Source organism: Gobio gobio, assembly GCF_949357685.1.
Source record: "Gobio gobio genome assembly, chromosome: 15".
Classification (NCBI taxonomy): Eukaryota; Metazoa; Chordata; class Actinopteri; order Cypriniformes; family Gobionidae; genus Gobio; species Gobio gobio.
The window spans coordinates 18,553,374-18,575,931 of NC_137108.1; the positions used below are offsets into that span (position 1 = coordinate 18,553,374).

Genomic DNA, 22,558 nt, shown 5'->3' on the forward strand with positions numbered 1-22,558 from the left:
CAGGTGTCTTCGCTTGCTCGCCACTCCACTCCACGGACTGGATACGTGCGATATTTTCCTCAGGTGAGCTCCCCGAGAGCCCTGAGCTCCTCCAGCACTGTCGACGCCGACATCAGTTCAGTCTGCCCTCTCGAGCCCAGACCCTCATGTCCGGCCAGGTGCCCCATGTGCATGGTTCCCTCTGGCGACCCCCACATGTGTATTTCACCGTAAGTCTCCGCAGTGAGCGGGTTTCTTCCCTTGGCGTGTCCCCGCCACCCCTAGGGTTAAAAATCCACCTTCGGCTGGTACCCTAGAGATCTTCCATATGCAACCCTCTCCGGGTCATATGTGTCTCTTAAGTCCTCCCCACGGGTAGGCATCTTGGCATTCCCTCACTGGGATATGCTTCCCAGTGTACCTTGGTAATCCTGTGTTAAGTGGGAGTCCTTCGTCCGTACTAGTCTTACGACAGGGTACTCACACTTACGCAGGGCGCTGGAAGACGGCTGAGTGGCGGGATTATATTGGGACCCCCATTCGTTAGTCACTAACGTTACGTCGTAGTGACTGAACGAAAGGGAACGTCTCGGTTACGGATGTAACCCTCGTTCCCTGAGGAGGGAACGGAGACGTAACGTCCCCTTGCCACATCAGCTGTGTTGCCTGGAACGCAGGAGTTCAGTCTTGGCTCCTCAAGCAGGTAACATAATGCGATATTGCCTCGTACTTCCTTATATACTCACGCAGTGAGGCGGAGCTACGTATGCAAATTCCGCATGCCCCATGGCATTGGCACGCCATTGGGCGTTTTCTCAAAACTCGAAGTTGATAGGCTTCTAAGCGAAACCCCCATTCGTTAGTCACTAACGTTACGTCTCCGTTCCCTCCTCAGGGAACGAGGGTTACATCCGTAACCGAGACGTTCCCGGTGGACCTAAAACCTAGTTACAAACCTGGGAGTTAAAATGGATCGAGACTTAAATTTCGACACACAAATTAAAGCAGTCGTTAATTCCAGCTTTTTTCAGTTGAGGCAGTTAGCCAAGGTAAAGTCTGTCCTTTCTATGCAAAACTTTGAGATGTTGATTCATGCCTTCATTACGTCACAATTGGACTTTTGTAATGCACTTCATGCTGGGATCAGTCAGTCTTCGCTCTCTCGTCTGCAGTTGGTGCAAAATGCTGCAGCCCGTCTCACTTAACTGGGTCCCGAAAGTACGATCACATTACCCCCATTTTAGCTTCTCTTCATTGGCTCCTGGTGCATTTTCGTGTCGATTTTAAAATTCTTTTATTTGTTTTTAAGAGTCTGAATGGTCTTGCTCCGCGGTATCTGTCCGACCTGCTCCAGTCTCATGTCCCGTCCCGCTCCCTTAGGTCGGCAAATCAGCCAATGCTCAATGTCCCTAAGACAAAGAGAGCTATAGAGGTGACCGTGCTTTTTCAGTTGCCGGCCCCAAGTTGTGGAATGAGCTGCCACTGCATATCAAGTGGGCTGACTCACTTCCTGTTTTTATATCACTTCTTAAAACACATTTCTTCTCTTTGGCTTTTAACACAGTTTGAGATGACTTTAATTGTGACTGTTATTTTATTGTGTTCATTCTGGCTTCTAAGTTTTAGTTTTGAAGTTGTTACTTTTAAACAGTCACCATGTGTGTTGTGTTATTTATTTTGTGTATTGTCAATGTACAGCACTTTGGCTAACCATGTTATTTTAAAGTGCTCAATAAATAAACGAGATTGAGATAGAGATTATATGTACAGTGTGTAGCATTTATGTAGACTGGGTAAACACAACCCGATCTGCCAGCGATTTGATTTCGCCCTGCAGCTCAGTCTGGAAACCTGTACATTTTTCTATCCTGCTTCAGTTACAAATTTGCTGGGACCAATCTCAAACCAGCTTTTCCACCTGGCGCACTATTGGCGGGTTTAACATGATGATAGATAGAGAAGCGATGGATCGGTGGTCTGATTGGTTGAAGGACTATCCAATTTCGTACAGAGTCATTTGAACTATGCCTGTTGATCACGCCTATTGTGCAGTAGAAAATACAGAGCAGACTCCCAGGACTAATTTTCAATCTTAAAAGATTGAGCTTGGTCTGGTGATAGTATTTATGAGGATCTATTGACAGAAATGCAATATAATTTTATAATATAATAACTATGTTTTCGGTGGAGTATAAAGACCTTACATAATGTACCATTTTGTTTTATTTACCTTAGAATGAGCCATTTCTATCTACATCCACCGCAGTTCGCCTTACAGTGAAATCGCCATTTTGCGGCGTTATGTTTCTACAATAGCCTTAAATGGACAAACTTCTCTACAGAGAGCTAGTCACTCTCTGCTCTCTTCGACGATGCCATTTTTGTCCTGTGTCAGACCCTGTAGCTTCTCTATGTGCTTCGAAAGGGAGGGTTGAGCGTTGAGTGATTGCAATTCACAACCTCACCGCTAGATGCCGCTAAAATTCACACACTGCACCTTTAAATGTGTTAAAAATTACATAAATATACTTTGTGTTTAATCCCACAATTCACAATTGTGTCTTTTTTCTTATTTCTAGAAGCTTTAAATGTGTTGTTGTTGGCTTAGGCCAAGACTAGTGTGAAAGGTCACATGATCAGATCAGTTTTCTTCCTGCATGCACATCTAGAAGATGTCGGGTGTTTCTCAAACGGAGGGCTGCAGTCCAGTCCTTCTGAGGCTTGTAGGCTAGTGTCCTCCTCAGCAATTAAACTCTAGAATGAGACCGTCTAGTAAGTGTGCATGGCAACGTCACACGTTCCCGCGCCCACGGCACGAAAATACTATTAAAACTTAATTTTATAAAAAATACTTTGTGTTAAAATCTTTATATTAACTGTCTTTCTATTAATGCAATACTTAATATTTCTATTAATTTGCTGGGCCTGGTGTCTATAAAAGCTTTTCTTTGACTAACAAGGAAGTTTTCAGCTCTGAAACTTACAGGATATTCTTATATTACCATGACCTTTGATATATCAAAAGCTCAAGGGAAAGTTGATTTCTCAATTCATCACCCCTTTAACATGAGCGAGGTCGCTTGTCTGTTGAAGTGCTGAAACAGCAACAGGTTATTTTACTCTCAAATATCCTTAGACAAGCTGTCCAAGATTATTGTTTGCTATATTAGTATGGTTGTATTTGTTCTCACTTTTTACCATTCTGATTGTTGTTTAATGCATCAATTGTATTAATAAAACGAGTGTAAATACAATTAAGAAAAATAACATTTAAATGATCGTTTTGCTACAATTTTTTGCTTGAACATGTTAAACACATCTAATCATTTCTATAATGCATTATAATGATCAGATCAGTTTTCTTCCTGCATGCACATCTCGAAGATGTCGGGTGTTTTTCAAACGGAGGGCTGCACGGATAACTGAAGATGGGCAAAGAGAAGCTAACAGGTGGAGTGGGCGGAGCCGCTTGGTAGTCAATCAAAAGGCTAATCATATTAATTACCGTTATGTTTCCGACGTTGTAAAGAGCGATACCTTTGAGTTTGAGCAGCGTTTACTACAGTAACTTGAATAAAAGTTGACAGAGAGGGTCTCTGAGCTGGTGTGAGTGAGTGAAGGCGGGGATAATTTGCATATTCACATAGACTAAATGAAGTAAGGGTGTAGAGTTCCATTCAAGCTATTTTAAGGCAACAAAAAACGTGTAAATATGTCATATTGGTGATCAAAGACGAGTTTTAAGGGATAAAACTATTGACTACAGGGGACTTGAGTAAAGCTTAACTGCCAAAAGTTTTTGGAAAAAACAGTCTTTTTTCACATCAGTCTTAATTACACATTTATTTAGTGCATTGTTCATAAAGAAGTACATCCATACATTATTTTATGAAATAATATATATATAACAAAATCAAAAAGGGTGTGAAGAAAAAAAAAAAACAATACTACACAATCCCATCCAGAAAATGTTCTTGAGCGCTCCGTTAGACTTCTGAAATCCCTTCACAGTGCAACTGCGCACAAACTCCTATAAACAGACAAGCAAAAGGACTTGTTGTAAAAAATGATTTTAAATTATACACAACATAACTATTACAGGTCATAATCAATTGAATAGATTCAAATCAACCACTCTTACTTTGTCTCTTCCCTTGCAATATCCACAAATTTGCAGATCTTCACATCTCTCTCTAGAATGCTCTTTTTTAGGGCCTGAATCTCCCCCTCGACTTTCTTCTTCTCAGCTTCTTGGTCTTCTGCAGAGTAACAAGGGAGAGAGTGAAACGAAAACGTTGACAATGAGCATTATATTATCCACAAACCTTCTGACACTAGTTCTTTAAATAAAGATAACTCATATTTACCCTTCAGTTTCTTAAGTGCTTCTTTTGCGTCATTGCTCTTCTTCTCTAATGTACCCTGAAACAGAGAGAGCAAGACTTGTGTGAGAGGAGAGCACATATATGCTTATGGTTTATACAGTATGGGCAGACAAAACAGGAACACAGGGCTCAGTTTAACAGAGAACACTGTAATAGACCAAATCACCAAACTTGATTTGCATAAATGCTTTTAAACACCCACTGTGGTGATGTAATAAAATACTGTAAAGAATCCTGAAACATTATCACATATATTACCACATATTAACATATCACATATAAACATTATCGCCTAAAAGACTACACTTTCCCGTTCAAAAGCTTGTGGTTTACTTTGTAACATTTTTTAAACGCTTTTGAAAGAAGTCTCTTATGCCCACCAAGGCTGCATTTATTTGTTCAAAAATGTGTTCACAGTAAAACATTAATATTGTGAAATATTATTGCGATTTAAAACACATTTTAAAATGTAATGTGTGGTGATGGCTGTATATAAAGCGCATGATGAAGTATCCAAAAGAAAGTAATTTATTACCAAAGAAAACAAACACGATGGTGATAACAGGGGAGATGACTCAGAAAAATACCCACACTTCCGCATAGGATCAAGATTGGTGTTTAAAAAATACAGGGCAATGAAGTGACTGTAACTGAGGGCTTAAGTACAAAGGAGCTCGTTTTTGAAGTCCATAAAAGTGCATCTATCCATCATAAAACTACTCCACACGGCTCTGGGGGGTTAATAAAGGCCTTCTGAAGCAAAGAGAGAACGGAAAAAAACATAACTAGTGTGCAATGTTGTCAGACGTAGCGTAAGCATTTTGAACTGCGAGAGGCACCACAACTTTTACGTAAGTTGAATACGGAAGGCGATCTGGTGGAAGCTAGATCATTTGCTTTATAAAGTTTTAAATATGGATATTTTTCTTGTACAAACGCTTCACTTCAGAAGGCCTTTATTAACCCCCTGGAGCCGTGTGGAGCAGTTATATGATGGCTGGATGCACTTTTAACTCTTTCATCAGAAAGAAGAATGTCATGTACACCTAGGATGACTTAAGGGTGAGTAAATCATGGGCTAATTTTCATTTTTGGGTGAACTATCCTTTTAACAAGGTAACAGGCGAATGGGATGAAATCAATGCAACACAAAGAAAACGAAGACAAAACAGAACATAACCCTGACACTGTGATTGCAAAGCTGAATTTTCAGCATAATTTGTCAAGTCTTTAGTGTCACATGATATTTCAGAAATCATTCTAATAGGATGATTTTTCTTTTTTTAAGGAATACTTTCTAATCGTCCTTTACTTCTATAATAATGATAATAAAAACTACAGTAGAAGCTTGTTCTTGGAAGTTCTATACTAATGTTGGAATGTTCTTTACTAATCTTGAAAAGTTGCAAAACTGGAAATGCAGTTTTCTTTTCATGTTTAAACAGTAAGCGCAACTGAATTTAATGTGCGAATGTTTGCATATTTAAACCTCATTATCACCTTTGGTGGTTTACTTAATCATACCAAAATAGCTTGCGTATGACATTCAACAAGAAGTCGACAATAATAAAAAAATTGCTGTATTGGCAAAGAGTCACATCTCAAAACGAGATATCGTTACAGTTTCGTAACATTTAAGGGATAGTTCACCCAAAAATGAAAATTATGTCATCATTTACTCACCCTCAAGTTGTTCCAAACCTGTATGAGTTTCTTTGTTCTGCTGAACACAAAACAAGATAGAGTGAAGAATGTTTGTAACCAAGCAGATAGAGCAACCATTGACTACCATAGTATTTTTTTCCCTACTATGGTAGTCAGTGGTTGCTCTATCTGCTTGGTTACAAACATTCTTCACTCTATCTTCTTTTGTGTTCAGCAGAACAAAGAAACTCATACAGGTTTGGAACAACTTGAGGGTGAGTAGATGATGACAGAATTTTCATTTTTGGGTGAACTATCCCTTTAAATAAGATCATATTTTATATTTAGTGTGGAAATATAATCATTCTGTGCCCCGTAAATCTTTCGAGAAAACTTGTGTTCCTAATACACTGTTAATCGCTTATGCCTTTGGGTTGATGAATATTTGAAGCATGTAACATGTATATACATGTATGAATGTACTGTATGAATCAAGTTTTTCATACAGTATTAATATGTGATGTTGTATTTTTATATGTCTGCTACTTTATTGGGGATTTCCTACATTTTTCTATTTGGGATCAATAATTGTTCCTTTTATATTGGGTATGTCTTGTCTTCCTCCCTGCCTTTTGATTTTCCCCCTTTTTTCTCTACATATGTTAAAATGTACAACTGAAATGATTGGATGAAACGATAAATAAAGCGAGGGGGTAAAATAAACGAAGAAAAAACCCCCAGAAATGACTACTTGTACCAGTGTTGTGTGTAACATTACAAGTATTGTGAGATATGTTGAGAAATCGGCTGTGTAAACATGATGGTCATTGTAGATCTAGAGTAGCATGCATTTATCTCACTTGCACAAAAACAGATTCAGATTCCTCAAAATAAATAAAAACAGTGACACGCAAACTCAGAATATTACGCAAACCTGCAATAATTAAACATGTTAAATTACACAAATATACTTTATGTATTTAATCTCACTTTACTCACAGATCCAATTCCACCATACTAATAAGCGAAAATGACTTTAGTGAAAGTTTTTTATTGCTGAAGTAAGAGTTTTGAAATTTCTTCTCCTGTCCTATTCTTCTGCAGTCCAGAACGGCAGCACAGCTGAACGGTTTGTTTGAGCTACGCCCTATAATATGCAGAAGTGAATTTGCATTTCCTTCAGCCTGGGGCTTAATCATTTCACTTTTGGTGTGAACAGGCCTTTACATTTGCCAAAATATAACTTTTTTGTAATTAAAAATAATAAACAAGTAATCCCAGACCAGACAAGAAAAAGTAAAAAACGCATTACTTTCCAAAAAAAAAAAAAAAAAAAAACGTGACACAAGTAACACAAGTAGTTACTTTTTTAGGGAGTAAGGCAATATTATAATGCATTATGTTTTTTTAAGTAACTTTCCCCAACACTGCCTTGCATTCATTCAGTTTTGATCAAAAGCGATACTAAAGACATATATAATGTTACAAAAGATTTTGGTTTCAAATAAGTGCTATTCTTTTGAACTTTCTATTCATCAAATAATCCAGAAAATGGTTTGCACAAACTGCAGCACAACTGTTTTCAACATTGATTATAATACAAACTGTGTCTTGAGCAGCAAATCCGCATATTAGAATGATTTCTGAAGGATCATGTGACACTGAAGACTGGAGTAATGCTGAAAATTCAGCTTTACCATCACAGGAATAAATTACATTTTAAAATATGTTCAAATAGAAAACAGGTATTTTTAAACTGAAATAATATTTCACAATATTACAGCTTTTACTGCTTTCTCGATCAAAAAAATGCAATGCAGCCTTGGCGAGCTTCTCAAAAAAATCTAATGTCACCTATCCTCATATCACAGACAAAAGAGCAAAAAGGATTAGCTGCGGGGCAAAGGCCGAGAAAAATTCAGCACAAGTGAATCAGATCAAGTAATGCGAGTCTATGATTTATTTAAAGTGAATTAATCAACATCCATCAACTCTTACTTAAATCAGAAAATCACTCAGCTGCAACAAGATTATTTATACTACCTTCTCAGTTTGGCAGGTGCCAAGTTCCTTTTCAGAATCAGCAGTGCTTTTCTTAGTATCATCCCTCTGTTTTTTTAGCTGATCTCTCTGTGCGGTCAAAGCATTAAGCTTTTTACCGATGTCCTCCACTTTCGTCTTGGCTTCCATAATACCATCCTCCTTCAACTTCACCTGTTCACTAGAAACAACGATGCGTGTTTTCAGGTTGCGGATATTGACCTCCTGCTGTACGGCCTGGTAGAGTATAATCAGCAGCGCACATAGGGCCAGGAAAACCATTACCGATAAGCCTCTCATCCTGAGGGAATAAAGGTAGGAAACAAGAAGACCAATGGAGTTCCTCAGAGAACAGTTGTTTTTCTCTCTCCCTCTTCTCTGTCGGTAGACAGTCACTTGGTTCTCAAGGCAAAAGCGCCTATGCTGTTGAATGAAACTGACGCAACTCCCTGTCTTGGCTTTCAGAAAAGCATTCGATCTCGGCCAGAGACAGGTAAGCCTGTCCTACCTGTACAACTGGATGTTTGGGTTTAGGTAAACAAATGTGTGTGTGCGGGCGTTTTGTGTGTGAGAGAGAGAGAGAGCGAGAGAGACAGAGAGAGAGAGAGAGAGAGAGAGCGAGAGAGAGAGAGATAGATAGATAGAGAGAGAGAGAAACTAACACTTCCTTAGGTGCTGTTATCCCTGACCAACTTGTTCCACTCTCTCCACCCGCCTTTGTTTAATCAAAGCAAAATAGGAAAACAATAAGCTGAAGTCTAAGGGATTTTGTTCTTTGTTCCCATCAAATTATATATATTGGCTCTATATATCATAGGTCCTCCCTCCCTTATCTCGCACACAGAATTAAGGGTTACAGGCGTGGCATTATAAAACTCAGCAAATCATTACAATGTGGTTGAACAGGATGAACCGGGATACTCTTGTTTGCATGACTTGACCAACATGCCAAACTGTCGTCTGAGTAGGCTATCGAAACCCTTCTTTACCCCCAGGCAGGTGCTCACCTAGTTCGTTGAGGTTTCAATGCTCTGCTTGGTTCGCCAGAAGTGAAAATGATTTTGTCCATCATTTTCCAGTCAAAGGAAGTTTCAGGCGTGGCTAAAAAGAAGAATTTCTTCGATATCTTACAAAAGACCCTACTTGTACTAGGACGGCCGACGTGGTCGAACCTGTCGGAACCATAAAAAAAAAAATACAACGAGCGTCCTCGCGTCAACAACTCACTGAACCGAATCATTGAACGGAGAATCATTTCTATCGGACTCTAACATAAACACTCAAACCTACTTAGCACTAGCAGAATATTAAATAAACGTATTGGAAATATAAATGAGAGATTTGCGAACACACAGCCAAAACCATTGTTTTTCATACACTGTCTGGTCGATTTTGAGATGTGGGTCTATTTCCATAACTTGTGCATAAGCAATTTTCTCTAAATTAATGAATAAATAAATAAAATATATTAGCATGCAATGAGCCAGAAATCACTTCAGTAGCACTTACAGTCTGTACCAAAAATTAAAATGTTATTCTTATGTTCTGAAGGTTTTTACAGATGGGTTTGTTCATAACATTTAGGCTATTCCTAAAAACATGCTGAATTATTATTTTATTTTCTGGCTATTGACAGTATTTTCTGATTTATGGAGTGATGGTAGGCCTACAAACATATGTCAACAAACCTGGATTTATACAATGTTCAGATTTCTGTGACACATGAAATACAGCATTAGCCTAATAAGAATAATAAGCGTGAAAAACAAAATAAACATTAAAACGTTTCATTGCTGGATCAGTGTAACCGGATCCTTGAAATGAACTGTTCGAAAGAACCGATTCGGGGAATGACGAGTCGGACTATCCATCAAGCGTAACGTCTTACGTCTTAATTGCTCGACATCACAGTAAACGTACACCGTTCGGGGGGGTGGGCGTGGTTTTTGACATGTGGGCTGTCACCTGTAGCGTCGGCTCCACTCCTTTCAAGCACCGCTCAGGTGAACAGGTATTGCGTTAAAAATAATCAAACCAGGAAGGAAGCCATTTGAGGATAGTTCACTTAGGCTCTTTTTTCATTTGTATATTTTATTTCTTCAACATAATGCCACAGCCTTCGTCTTCTGGGAGGTGTTAGTATCAGCGACATCTGTAGCATACACCTGCTCGCGCGAGAGACAGGATCTGAAAATCCGGTCCAGCTTCCTCTTGAGTCCTCCATCATGAAGTTTCCTGCCCTGCTGTTGGGTTTTCTCTTGGTGTGTAGTCTGGGCATCGCTGGCTACATCCATTCCAGACGAAAGCAGGAACTGCATCTGAATAAACAGGCTTCATTTCTAGATATTAAATTCAGAGTGACCAGAGATGTTCTAGGAGAATACAAAGAGCAGTTCATCATGTCCAACACACAGATGGAAAAGACTAAGAAAGAGCTGGATATTCTAACCAAAGAACTGTCCACAGTTAAGAGCTTAGCGGCCAAGAAAAAGAGTGACTCTGATATCTGCAAGGGATTCAAGGTGAGTTGAATATGGAGAGATGCTTCTATGCATTCAACAATTATCAGACTTTAATTTATTCTCTTTAATTTATTTCTTCTCCAGAAACAATACACGGATGAATTTGCTGCTTCAGACTCAGCGTCGAAAAATTTCCTGAGTGAGTTCATTTTCAATTTTAAAAGGAATACATTGTAAAAATGTCTTAAAGATTGACCGAAATTAGTATGGAGTATAAAAACAGCTATTTATGTTCACATTGCATTGTATCTCAGATGAACTATTTGTCACTTATTCTAAAACCCATGACAATACTGCCCCCCTGCGGCAACAAATGTAAGTCAGTCGTGCCCGGATAAATGCCAGCTAAATAACTGATACATAGACCTATTGGTAGTCCTAAGGTATTGAAATTGCACAATTGATCTCTTTGTTGTTAAAGGGGTCGACAATGAGCTACATTTAGTCATATTTTGCTTGTGGGCAAGATTATATATATATTTCTTTCTGTTTTCTGCTCCTAGATGAGTTTTTGAAGAACAAGTCCCGTTGGGAAACGGAGGTTGCTTATTTAAAAAAACAATTGGAGCAGGAGAGCACACTCTGCAAGTACATCGACTTGGCATCTAAGGAGGGAAAGTGAGTGAATTTGTATAACAGAATAATTTGTTATGGATCTTCTATCTCATTTAACTGTCAGAAAACGTGTGAAGTTAGTTGTGGTTAAATATGTGCAGAACTTGTTGATTGGTCATTGACAGTCATTCTGTGCTCTGTTCAGAATGGACATATTAACCGGATGCCTTTAAAGGAACACTCCACTGTTTTTGAAAATAGGCTCATTTTCCAACTCCCCTAGAGTTAAACAGTTTTACTGTTTTCGAATCCATTCAGCAGATCTCTGGGTCTGGCGGTAGCACTTTTAGCATAGTTTAGATCATTGAATCTGATTAGACCGTTAGCATCTCACTTCCAAAAAATGACCAAAGACTTTAGATATTTTTCCTATTTAAGACTTGACTCGTCTGTAGTTAAATCGTTTACTAAGACCGACAGAAAATGAAAAGTTGCGATTTTCTAGACTGATATGGCTAGGAACTATATTCTCGTTCTTGTGTAATAATCAAGGAACTTAAATAGGAAAAGTCTTAAATAGGAAAAATATCTAAACTCTTTGGTCATTGTTTTGAGCGAGATGCTAACGGTCTAATCAGATTCAATTATCTATGCTAAGCTATGCTAAAAGTGCTACTGCCAGACCCGGAGATCGGCTGAATGGATTCGAAAACGGTAAAACTCAACTGTTTAAATCTAGGGGAGTTGGAAAATTTGCATATTTTCAAAAATAGTGGAGTGTTCCTTTAAAGAGGATTTTACATTAAGTTGCATATAAACATTCTTTTTTTTTTTATGTAAAGGCCTGTACACACAGATGAATATCGCGAGCGCTTATCGCCAGCGTTTTTCGGCGTGTCTTGAGTGTTCACACCCAAGCGATTTTCACTGGCGATGCGCCGAGTGAACGTGCACATTCAGTAGATATCGCTCCCGGTACACAAGGTGGTGCTGCGGCACTTTACGCTTCTGACACTCGCTTGTCACACAGAAGAAGAAGAGAGACAGGATTTACACACTTTTTGCTAACTGGCAGGCAGCATTATCAGCTCATTTTCTTCTTTGTCTACTTACTACTTCTTCATCGTATCAATGCGTGCTCGGCAAGACCGTTTTGTGCTTGAGCGCCACCAAGTCGTGTTTTACTGTCACTTCAGCAGCTCCAGGCACGTGAACAAAAGCGCCGATCTCATTGGTCGGCCAGTTTTTAACGCGCCGCGTCAAAATAAAAAAACAAACCCGAGGCGATTTTTTAAAAATTACGCTTTTACGCCTGGCGTTTTACGCGTCGGTGTGCACACTCACATTGGCGCCCATTGTTTAATCACGAGGTGTTAAACGTCGGCGATAAACGCGTGCAAAAATCGCCCCGAGTGTGAACAGGCCTTAATGTAAATAGGAAATCTACAAAGAGTATTTCTGCTGAGCATTAACATTGCTTAACAATACTCCATTATTTCTTCAAGGAAACTGTGTAACATAATTGAAGAGCCAAAAAAGCCAGAGCCAAAAAAGCCAGAGCCAAAGCCCAAGGAACCAGAAGCAGACAAAGCCAAACCTGAGGAAAAACCAGAGGACCCGAAACCTGAGGAAAACCCAGAAGACCCGAAACCTGAGGTGAAAAAAGTGGATGCTGAACAGCCAAAAGTAAACGTGCAGTGAAGGAAAAACCAAGTGGATTGAGTTTGTGTGCGTGTTCGGGAGATGGAGAACAATACCATGCCAGCGTCCCCTGGAGAATTGTATAGGGAGATTAGCTAAAGCTGAACATCTTGCTTGGGTTGATCTCCAACATTCCACAGGCGTCCATCAAATGGCAGACACACACTTTCTGAACTCTGCACACACAAACCTGGGTTTGAAGTTTGACAGATGACATCATGTGGTCTGTCATATTCCTGCTGTTTTCTGACAAATAAGTGGTTTAAAAGAAATAAGGGATGATACAGGTATATTGACCACATCATGTGTCCACTTTACCAACAATTAAGTTATGTTAAATTTTCTTTCATATTTTTACCTTTCCTTTTGTTTTTCATACACAGTCAGGTTTCTTTGCTTTCTGGGTGTGTTTGTCTTTTAAATATTTCTTTATTGCCCCGTTACAGTGTCATTATGACCCTCCCTCAGGCTCATGCATACATGTCCGCTTGTATCGACCAATGGGAAAGCTCTGACCCTCTTACTGTCACTCCTAATTATCCTCACTCTGTTACCCCAGTTACTATTGATATATAGTCCTGACAACAGCGAGCCTTCAGTGGAGCCATTGTGAAGTTCAAAGAGTGGCTCTTCAGTGTCCTTTGTTATAAGTTTTGGTTTTATGCTGAAATATTGTGATGATTAATATAAAAAATAAAGGCAGAGTTTGGTTGGACACTTCCTTTTATATATTCTTCCAGTAAATGTTTGCTGCTGTCGTTCTAGGTTGTTTAACCAGTTTGATGGGCATGCAAAAAATGCAGTTTGAGACAAAACACAACAGAAGTTTTAATATACAGCACGCCTTCTGACAAATCTTTGGCAGTATTTATAGTTGTGGAATATTCCAGGTTTTAATAGAAGTTAAGCTCAATAAAGAGCATACAGGGCACAGGAGATCAGCAGAAAATGTCTGTTTTATGTAAATATCTTATTCAGGAGAGTACTAAATAAAAAAATAACATGCATTTTGTTTGATCCCTCTTATTTTGTTAAAACTTTTCACAGATTCTGCAAGGGGTGTGTAAACTTTTGAAACTATAGGGGAGAGTGGGGTAAGATGAGCCATTTTTCAACTCATGTGGTGCTCAAGATAAGATACAATAAGGCAGAAGTACAATGCATTTCAGGATGTTTTCTATCCTTTTAGATGATCAGAATAAATCTATGACGAGGGGTTCTAAAAATAAGCCTTTTATTTTATTCCAGGGGCACAATTTACCCCAGGTTAGGGGTAAGTTGCACCATCTGGGTGTAAACTGACCATCTAATTGAATCAGAATAAAACCTATGTGAAATTGTAAAGAGAATTGACCTCTATTAAAAACACCTTCAATAATCAAATTTCCTTTTACAAATGGTCATATTTCTTTTTTTTTAAAGCTAATTTAAACAACATTAAACCATCCAAATGAAGTTGAAATTTCAATATCTTTAATTGTTTGCATTTCTGAAACTATGTTGAACACCAAAGTTGTAACCTTCCCAAAAACAGCCTAAACAGAGTTTGTTGGGTAAAATAAAAACTGAATTAGAATGAATTTATGTCATTGAAACTAATAAACAGTTTAGTCAAAAGGTTCTTGGCATGGTAGTTCTGAAATATTGAACATGTTAGGCCATTAGGTACTATAGGTGGAAAGATGCATATGGTTAAGCACCTTCTGGATCTTACCAGAGAAGGATTTGTTGTACTTGTACATTGTTCCTATTAAATAAACTCAAACTAACATTTAAAGAAAATGATTAACTGAACAGGTGTGTAACATTACATTGAAATTATACTAGTTTATAGAGATTTAGCTGAACTGCAGTGCCTTGTGGAGTATTTAGCTAATTGATTTGCATGGTTTTACACATTGCTAAATCACCAATATGGATCATAAATATTTTAGACCTGGACAAATTTGCATTGATTCAACAGCCCATTGAAGCATGGATTCCACTAGTCCCTTGAAGCTGTGCAGTGGTATCTGGCACCAAGATGTTAGCAGCAGATCCTTTAAGTCAAGTCAACTTTATTTATATAGCGCTTTTAACAATAAAGACTGTTTCAAAGCAGCTTTACACAGTGAAAATAATGCAACAGAATTTTATTCAGCCGTATAGCCATTCTGGAGAAAACGGTGATGTCATCAGCTCATTTCAATTATCATACAGTGACAATGTGGGCTGTAGAACAGTAATTAGATCAGTAATTTAGTTTATATGGTTAATTTAGTTTAATAATTAGATTTATTTGGATATTTAGTTGAAAAATGTAGTGTACCAACTGAGCAAGCCAAGCCAGAGGCGACAGTGGCAAGGAAACCAAAACCCCATCAGGGGCATAATGGAGAAAAATAAACCTTGGGAGAAACCAGGCTCAGTCAGGTGCCAGTTCTCCTCTGGCCAATTAACAAACAGCGTATGATTATTATTCTGGCAACTTTTACAGGTCAGAGGTCATAATAGATCGGAATATTCGAAAGATCGCCGGCAACACGCCGGAAACGGGTTTATTGGGGATGACGTGTCGGTTAAATAATTATTAAACAGGAATAATAGAAATATAGGAGTCATCACGCCGGAGACGGGTTTATTGAGGATGCCGTGTCAATGAGGCAATTTTAGGGGAAGTCTAATTGACATGGTCTCTGCAGACACTTCAGGGCCATGCGTTGGTCTTGTCTGGGCGCAGGTCCACCATCTGATCTGGATACGGCCTGGATCCGGCTGACTGCAGTAAACCTCGGGATAAAACAGAGAGACTATCATTGCCGTAGATGCCATTCTCCTGATGATGTAACGAGTACATCAGGTGTTATGGGAAGTGTTCCCGGTTCCGGCTGACCTAGTTAATGCAGCCTAACAATCATTTAATTTAAAAAGTTTTTTATGTGTATGCCATATAGTAAAGAGATATGTTTTTAGTCTCGATTTAAACTGACAGAGTGTGTCTGCTTCCCGAACAATGCTAGGAAGACTGTTCCAGAGTTTAGGTGCTAAATAGGAAAAGGATTGACCACCTGCAGTTGATTTCGATATTCTCTGTATTATCAACTGGCCAGAATTTTGAGACCGCAGTAGACGTGATGGAGTATAATGTGTTAAGAGCTCGCTCTAGTATTGGGGAGCTAAACCATTTAGTGCTTTGTAAGTAATAAGCAAGATTTTAAAATGTATGCAATGTTTAATAGGCAGCCGGTGCAGTGTTGACAGAACCGGGCTAATATGGTCATACTTCCTTGTTCTAGTAAGAACTCGAGCTGCTGGGTTTTGGACTAGCTGGAGTTTGTTTATTAAGCGAGCAGGGCAACCACCCAGTAGAGCATTACAATAATCTAGCCTTGAGGTCATGAACGCATGAACTAACTGTTCAGCATTTTGCATTGAGAGCATGTGGCGTAATTTATACATATTTTTAAGATGGAAGAATGCAGTTTTACAGATGCTAGAAACGTGGCTTTCAAATGAAAGATTAGTATCAAAGAGCACACCCAGGTTTAAGTCCTGTAAGTTGCCTCCCTGGATCGGACTTGTTTGTTCAGCACATCCCACAGAAGCTCGATTGGATTGAGATCTGAGGAATACTCGTTGTTGTGCTCCTCAAACCATTCCTGAACCATTTTTGCTTTGTGACAGGGCATTATCTGCTGAAAGAGACCACAGCCACCAGCGAATACCGTTTTCATGAAAGGGTGTTTATGGTTTGCAACAATGCTTAGTTGGGTGTTAGGTACGTGTCAAAGTAACATCCACATGGATGGCAGGACCCAAGGTTACCCAGCAGAACTTTGCCCAAAGCATCACACTGCCTCCACCGGCTTGCCTTCTTCCCATAGTTTATCCTGGTGCCATGTGTTCCCCAGGTAAGCGACGCACACGCACCCGGCCATCCACGTGATGTAGAAGAAAACGTGATTCATCATACCAGGCCACATTCTTCCATTGCTTCATGGTTCAGTTCTGAGGCTCACATGCCCACTGTTGGCGCTTTTGGCGGTGGACAGGGGTCCGCATGGGCACCCTGACTGGTTTTCGGCTATGCAGCCCCACATACAACAAACTGCGATGAACTTTGCGTAATTGTATTCTGACACCTTTCTATCAAAACCAGAATTAACTTCTTGAGCAATTTGAGGTCCAGTAGCTCGTCTGTTTGATCGGATCACACGGGCCAGCCTTCGCTCCCCACGTTCATCAATGAGTCTTGGCCGCCCATGACCCTGTCGCCGGTTCACCACTGTTCCTTCCTTAGACCACTTTTGATAGATACTGACCACTGCAGACAGGGAACACCCCACAAGAGCTGCAGTTTTGGAGATGCTCTGACCCAGTCGTCTAGCCATCACAATTTGGCCCTTGTTAAACTCGCTCAAATCCTTACGCTTGACCATTTTTCCTGCTTCTAACACATCAAGTGTAACAGTAAATGAGGACTGTCTGAGGTGGAAAGCAGATTATTCAGGGGTCTCGAATTTCCTGCTTCTCAATCCTTGCACGATCAATCAAGTAATTGAACTTGAACTTGATTTCTCTACCTTGTGTTCAGTTCGAGCACTTTGCGCCTACATTGAGCATACACAGTCATTGCGACATTCACACACTTAAGCCGCGTTTCCACCGCAGGAACTTTCCCCAGGAACTAGGAACTTTGGGCTGGTAGTACTCAGTGTGTTTCGACTGCAGGAACCAGGGTCTAAATGAAGTTCCGGGTAAATATTTCCCCCTCCGAAAGTCCCTGCTCACGAAGTAGTATTTTTTAAAAGTTCAGGAACTTTCGGGGGTGAGACTTGGGCGATGAACATGCTTTTGCGAGGTTCGTTATGCGTTCAGTAAATATCAGTCTTGCTCTTTCTGTCCGATGGCGCGCGTTTGTCTCATCTCACGGTCAATGTCCGTAATAGCTGATTACAACATACGTTGTCTTATTTTAAATCTAGCTTTACAAGCTTTCAGAATACGCTTTAGTATCAGTGCTCGTCTCTTTTCCGTTGTTTTGTTAATGACCTCTTTAGTAAACCAATACATAACTAGCAAAAGCAGCGCTGCTTGAATCTCCTCCATATTATTGTTGGAGACAGTGTCATGCAAAAAATATTACTGTCCGTCGGTGACTGGGAGGAGCAGCCGCGCGCAGTCCTACATCACCGGACTAATTTGCCTAATCTTCATGGTACTTTAGACCGCAGTGGAAACGCAGACAGTAGCAGGTCTCGGGGGAAAAAGTTCCTATGAAAAAAGTTCCTGGTACAAATTGTTCCGGGTAATTTCGGTGGAAAAGGGGCTTTAGCTGTTTTTTGTGTTTTGATAGGAAAAGTATCGGACAACCTGCCTTGGAGCAGCGCCTATCACATTAGATAATAGACACTATTGCACAAGTCTATTCCAGCCAGAGCTTACCAGTTCCAGGGAATTCTACGAGGAGTCAATGTGGTGGCATAAGGAAGTGTTCAGTTGACCTGGATGTTATATAGTGAACCAACCACTTAAAGGAACACGCAAACTTTTTGGGACTTTAGCTTGTTTACCATATCCCCCAGAGTTAGATAAGTCCATACATACCATTCTCATCACCGTGCCATAACTCTGTCTGACACACTCACTGCTAGCTTAGCTTAGCACAAAGACTGGAGGTAAACGGCTCCAGCTAGCCTACTGCTCAATAAGTGACAAAATAACGCCAACATTTTCCTATTTACATGTTGTGATGTGTATAGTTACATCGTGTACTAAGACCGACGGAAAATGAAAAGTTGCGATTTTCTTCACTGATATGTCTAGGAACTATTAATAGTAGTAATCAAGGAACTTTGTGCCGTACCATGGGTGCAGCGGCGCAATGATATTACACAGCGCCTGAAAATAGTCCCCAGCGCACTCTCTGTGCAAGCAGGTTGTCACGTTGGTTATGTTGACGGAAGTTAGCCTATTTTCAGGCCCTTTGTAATATAATAGCGCCGCTGCACTCATGGTACGGCACAAAGTTCCTTGATCACTACGCAGAAATGAGAGAATAGTTCCAAGCCATATTGGTCTAGAAAATCACAACTTTTAATTTCCCATCAGTCTTAGTACACGATGTAACTAAACACATCACAACATGTAAATAGGAAAATGTTGGCGTTATTTTGTCACTTATTGAGCAGTAGGCTAGCTGGAGCCGTTTACCTCCTGTCTTTGTGCTAAGCTAGGCTAGCGGTGGGTGCGTCAGACAGAGTTATGGCACGCACGGAGATGAGAATGGACTTCTGGGGGATACGGTGAATAAGCTAAAGTCCCAAAAAGTCATCTGAATTTGTTTACATTAGGTCTTGAGGATCATGGTGACAGTCATCATTCTCATAGATCCATAGCTATAGTAATAACTTATATTTTTTAATGTTTTAACGTCATCACAAAGTGAAACTATTGCAGGTGTCAATTGTCAATGTTAAGGTCATTATAGGGTTTATGTTTATGTTAAATCATGTAACAGTTGCACCAAAGTAAAATTGTATATCATAGCTTGACATAGAAAATATTAGTTAAAGATAAATCATGTTGTAGGATGTCTTGTTGCTATACTATTGAAACATTGAGTATTGTAACTTTTACCAATTGGCCCCATTCACTTCAATTGTAAGTGCATCACTGTTAGATTTTATTTAAAAAAGAAGAGGGACAATTAAATTAAGTGAATATGGCAATGCCATTTTATTAACTTTTTTATTTTCAGTTAAAGGTTTTGAAATATTAAAAGTAATGTCTCCTCTTTTTTCCTGGTTATCTATGGTAAATCACACTATGTCAGAACTGACCATTCGTGAACTTAATTGGCTTAGTATCTGTTCCCATTGTGTGCATACCTCCCCTCCCCTCTCTTTTTTGTTTCTGTCTCTCTTACCCCGTAGGCTTACAATTAGGGGGAGCAATTAGTGTCTCTCTTCCGCCCCATCTCATTCAGAAGGTCATTGTGTACAGCAGGACTCGGAAGGAGGGGCAGAAACTGATAACATCTGCTTCATTTCTGATTCTCTGATGAAATAGCATATTATGGGCTCGTCTTATGTAACCTATTAATGCGTTTGATGTTAAAATTACGCAATGTAGAAAACAACTGTTTTACAGGAAAATGACATTCTTCCAGATATCTGTCCAGACATATTAATCAACCAAAGTAGAACAGATAGTAAGTCTTTTTTTATATTTATAAATGCACTTTTTTCTGTCTTTTAGCAAATCAAATTTTATTCCGAACCAGAAATTTTATAAGCTGTATTACAAGTTTTGTATTTAAATGATTTATGTTGTAGAGTTGTTATTTGAGTCTTATTTTTATTTTGTTTTATTACAATAAACAATTAATGATGCATTTTCTTGGTATGAAATACAAAAGCAATGGTAAACAAGTGATTTTAAAAATGAAAATGAATATATTTTCCTTAATTTCCTAGAAATTACCCAGAATGTATCAAAAAGTGTACAGAAATAAGTATGTGTAAATGTGTGCCCATTAAATAATGAACATGAACATTGGTTTTTAAATCGATAAAAATATATCATCTCAGAAGTCTAAATGCACAAATGAACAGTAAATGTAATTCCAACTACCAGCTCTTTATCAAACACAACAACAGAATCATTTATTCAGGGATTTTTTATTTATTAGACTTCTGAACAGAAAGATACCTTTGCATCAGCTGATCATGGGAACTGAACAGATGGATTCTTGGGAGGTTTGTAGTGAGCAGTGGACTCCATTGGGTCATGACCTTCAGAAGTTCTGTCAGCAACAATGCACATGGATGTTACTACATATTAGGGTGGAAAGGACAATTAATGCTCAATGTTCAAGGTCAGCTAAACAAAATTGGCTGACCATGGGTGACCATTGAATTGAGCTTTTAAAATTATTTTGGGTATAATAGATAAAACACAATAGGATGGAAACTAATTTAAGTTTTACATCCCTTGTTTTACAGCATATTTTCTCTGTGACCAATAGTGCACAAGCAAAAAGACAAACAGGGTTTGTAAACCCCTAAATGCCTCTGAACTGAACTAAATTAAAGGATTAGTTCACTTTTAAATAAACTTTTTCTTATAATTTACTCACCCCCATGTCATCCAAGATGTCCATGTCTTTCTTTCTGCAGTCAAACAGAAATTAAGGTTTTGGATGAAAACATTACAGGGTTTTTCTCCAAATAATGGACTTCAATGGGCCCCAAACGGTTCAAGGTCCAAATGACAGTTTCAGGACAGCTTCAAAGGGCTATTTACATGTTGTGGGTTGTCATATGGACCTTGAACCGTTTGGAGCCCATTGAAGTCCATTATATGGAGAAAAACCCTGGAATGTTTTCATCCAAAACCTTAATTTCTTTTCGACTGCAGAAAGAAAGACATGGACATCTTGGATGACATGGGGGTGAGTAAATTATCAGCAAAACTTTATTTAAAAGTGAACTAATCCTTTAATCTCATCCTATCCCATGATTTATTGCTGTTTTACTGCCATAAAAGAAGTACTCAAAAATGTACACCTTTGTTTTTTTAGCTTGCGACTTCTTCAGCATGATGTCATCAACACTGACTGGCAGGACAAATTATTCACCTCAACAATATTAATGTTGTTTTAACTGTTCCTTGGATTATTATTTATGATCATGATGATGCTGGTCCACGGGTTACAAGCACGTCCTGATTTTGCCAAGTTAGACGTATTTTGTTGATCCTGAAACAACATTCCTGTCCGAAAATTTAGTCCTAACCTTATCCCTACCCCTAAACCTAAACCTAACCCTACCCATAAGTTATCCCTGAAATCAGAGAGAAATGATATGTGAATAACACTGATGTAGAAGCACCTAACCCTGGTTGTAAGCCTAAACTTGACATAAACTGTAAACTTGTCCATTAAATCTGATTGGTTGATTAGAATGTTGATCCAGGAACATGTTGTACTTGGTGAAATCAGGTTCTGTGGGTTGCAAGCCATTTGGGGTAAAAGGCTTCCTTACAGTAAACTATGGCTTTTTTGTTTAGCAGCATAGTTCTCCATGGTTCTTTTGGGCATCTCAGAATTGAAATCAGATTAAACTTGACATAAACTGTAAACTTGTCCATTAAATCTGATTGGTTGATTAGAATGTTGATCCAGGAACATGTTGTACTTGGTATAAAAGTATAAAATCGGTTAGTAAGTACATATACACTGATACTTTTGATTACATAGGCTACTATATATGTTTCTACAAATTCATTTATGCATTGAATATTCATTATGCACCATTCAATGCTTTGGGGTCTGTAAGACTTTTTAAAGTCTCTTATGCTCACCAACGCTGCGTTCATTTGATAGAAAATACAGTTTAGAAATAGTAAATTATTAATACAATTCAAAATAACTGTTTTAATATATTCAAAAATGCAGTGTGATGGCAAAGCTGAATTTTCAGCATCATTACTCCAGTCTTCAGTGTCACACGATCCTTCAGAAATCATTCTAATATGCTGATTTGCTGCTCAAGAAACAGTTCTTATTATTATGAATGTTGAAGCAATGGAAACCATGATATATTTTCAGGATTCTTTGAGAAATAGAAAGTTCAAAAGAACAGCATATATTTGAAAGAGAAATCTACAATGCAAAAGTCTTTACTGTTACTTTTGATGTATTACATCCTTCCTTACTGAATAAAATAATTCTTACTGACCCCAAACTTT

The 22,558-nt window shown here is 38.8% G+C and overlaps 2 protein-coding genes across 4 annotated transcripts; one reads left to right on the top strand and one right to left on the bottom strand.

The window, feature by feature from the left end:
* Positions 1-3,807: 3,807 nt before the first annotated feature.
* On the bottom strand, positions 3,808-9,287 carry LOC307138877 (uncharacterized protein; the record flags this gene model as incomplete). Of its 3 annotated transcripts, none has more annotated exons than XM_079837551.1 (5): positions 9,056-9,287; positions 8,052-8,349; positions 4,347-4,401; positions 4,121-4,238; positions 3,808-4,009 (listed from the first exon to the last, which is right to left on the bottom strand). In XM_079837551.1, exons 1-5 carry the CDS (start codon positions 9,118-9,120, stop codon positions 3,985-3,987), a joined length of 561 nt encoding a protein of 186 aa, XP_079693677.1. In that variant the 5' UTR covers positions 9,121-9,287. The 3 variants fall into 3 exon arrangements, with proteins under 3 accessions (XP_079693677.1, XP_079693679.1, XP_079693678.1); XM_079837553.1 differs by having other exon boundaries at positions 8,052-8,229; positions 9,056-9,275; XM_079837552.1 differs by lacking the exon at positions 3,808-4,009 and having other exon boundaries at positions 4,117-4,238; positions 9,056-9,221.
* A 602-nt stretch (positions 9,288-9,889) lies between these two features.
* LOC307138874 (uncharacterized protein) lies at positions 9,890-13,836 on the top strand. Its single transcript, XM_079837547.1, has 5 exons — positions 9,890-10,059; positions 10,165-10,570; positions 10,655-10,709; positions 11,074-11,188; positions 12,631-13,836. Exons 2-5 carry the CDS (start codon positions 10,274-10,276, stop codon positions 12,824-12,826), a joined length of 663 nt encoding a protein of 220 aa, XP_079693673.1. The 5' UTR covers positions 9,890-10,059; positions 10,165-10,273; the 3' UTR covers positions 12,827-13,836.
* The last annotated feature ends 8,722 nt before the right edge of the window (positions 13,837-22,558 follow it).

Coding starts and splice junctions, on each gene's coding strand:
- LOC307138874 (XM_079837547.1), top strand. CDS start 10,274: ATGAAGTTTCCTGCCCTGCTGTTGGGTTTTCTCTTGGTGTGTAGTCTG. Junction 10,710..11,073: donor AGCGTCGAAAAATTTCCTGA/GTGAGTTCATTT, acceptor TTCTGCTCCTAG/ATGAGTTTTTGAAGAACAAG. Junction 11,189..12,630: donor TTGGCATCTAAGGAGGGAAA/GTGAGTGAATTT, acceptor TATTTCTTCAAG/GAAACTGTGTAACATAATTG.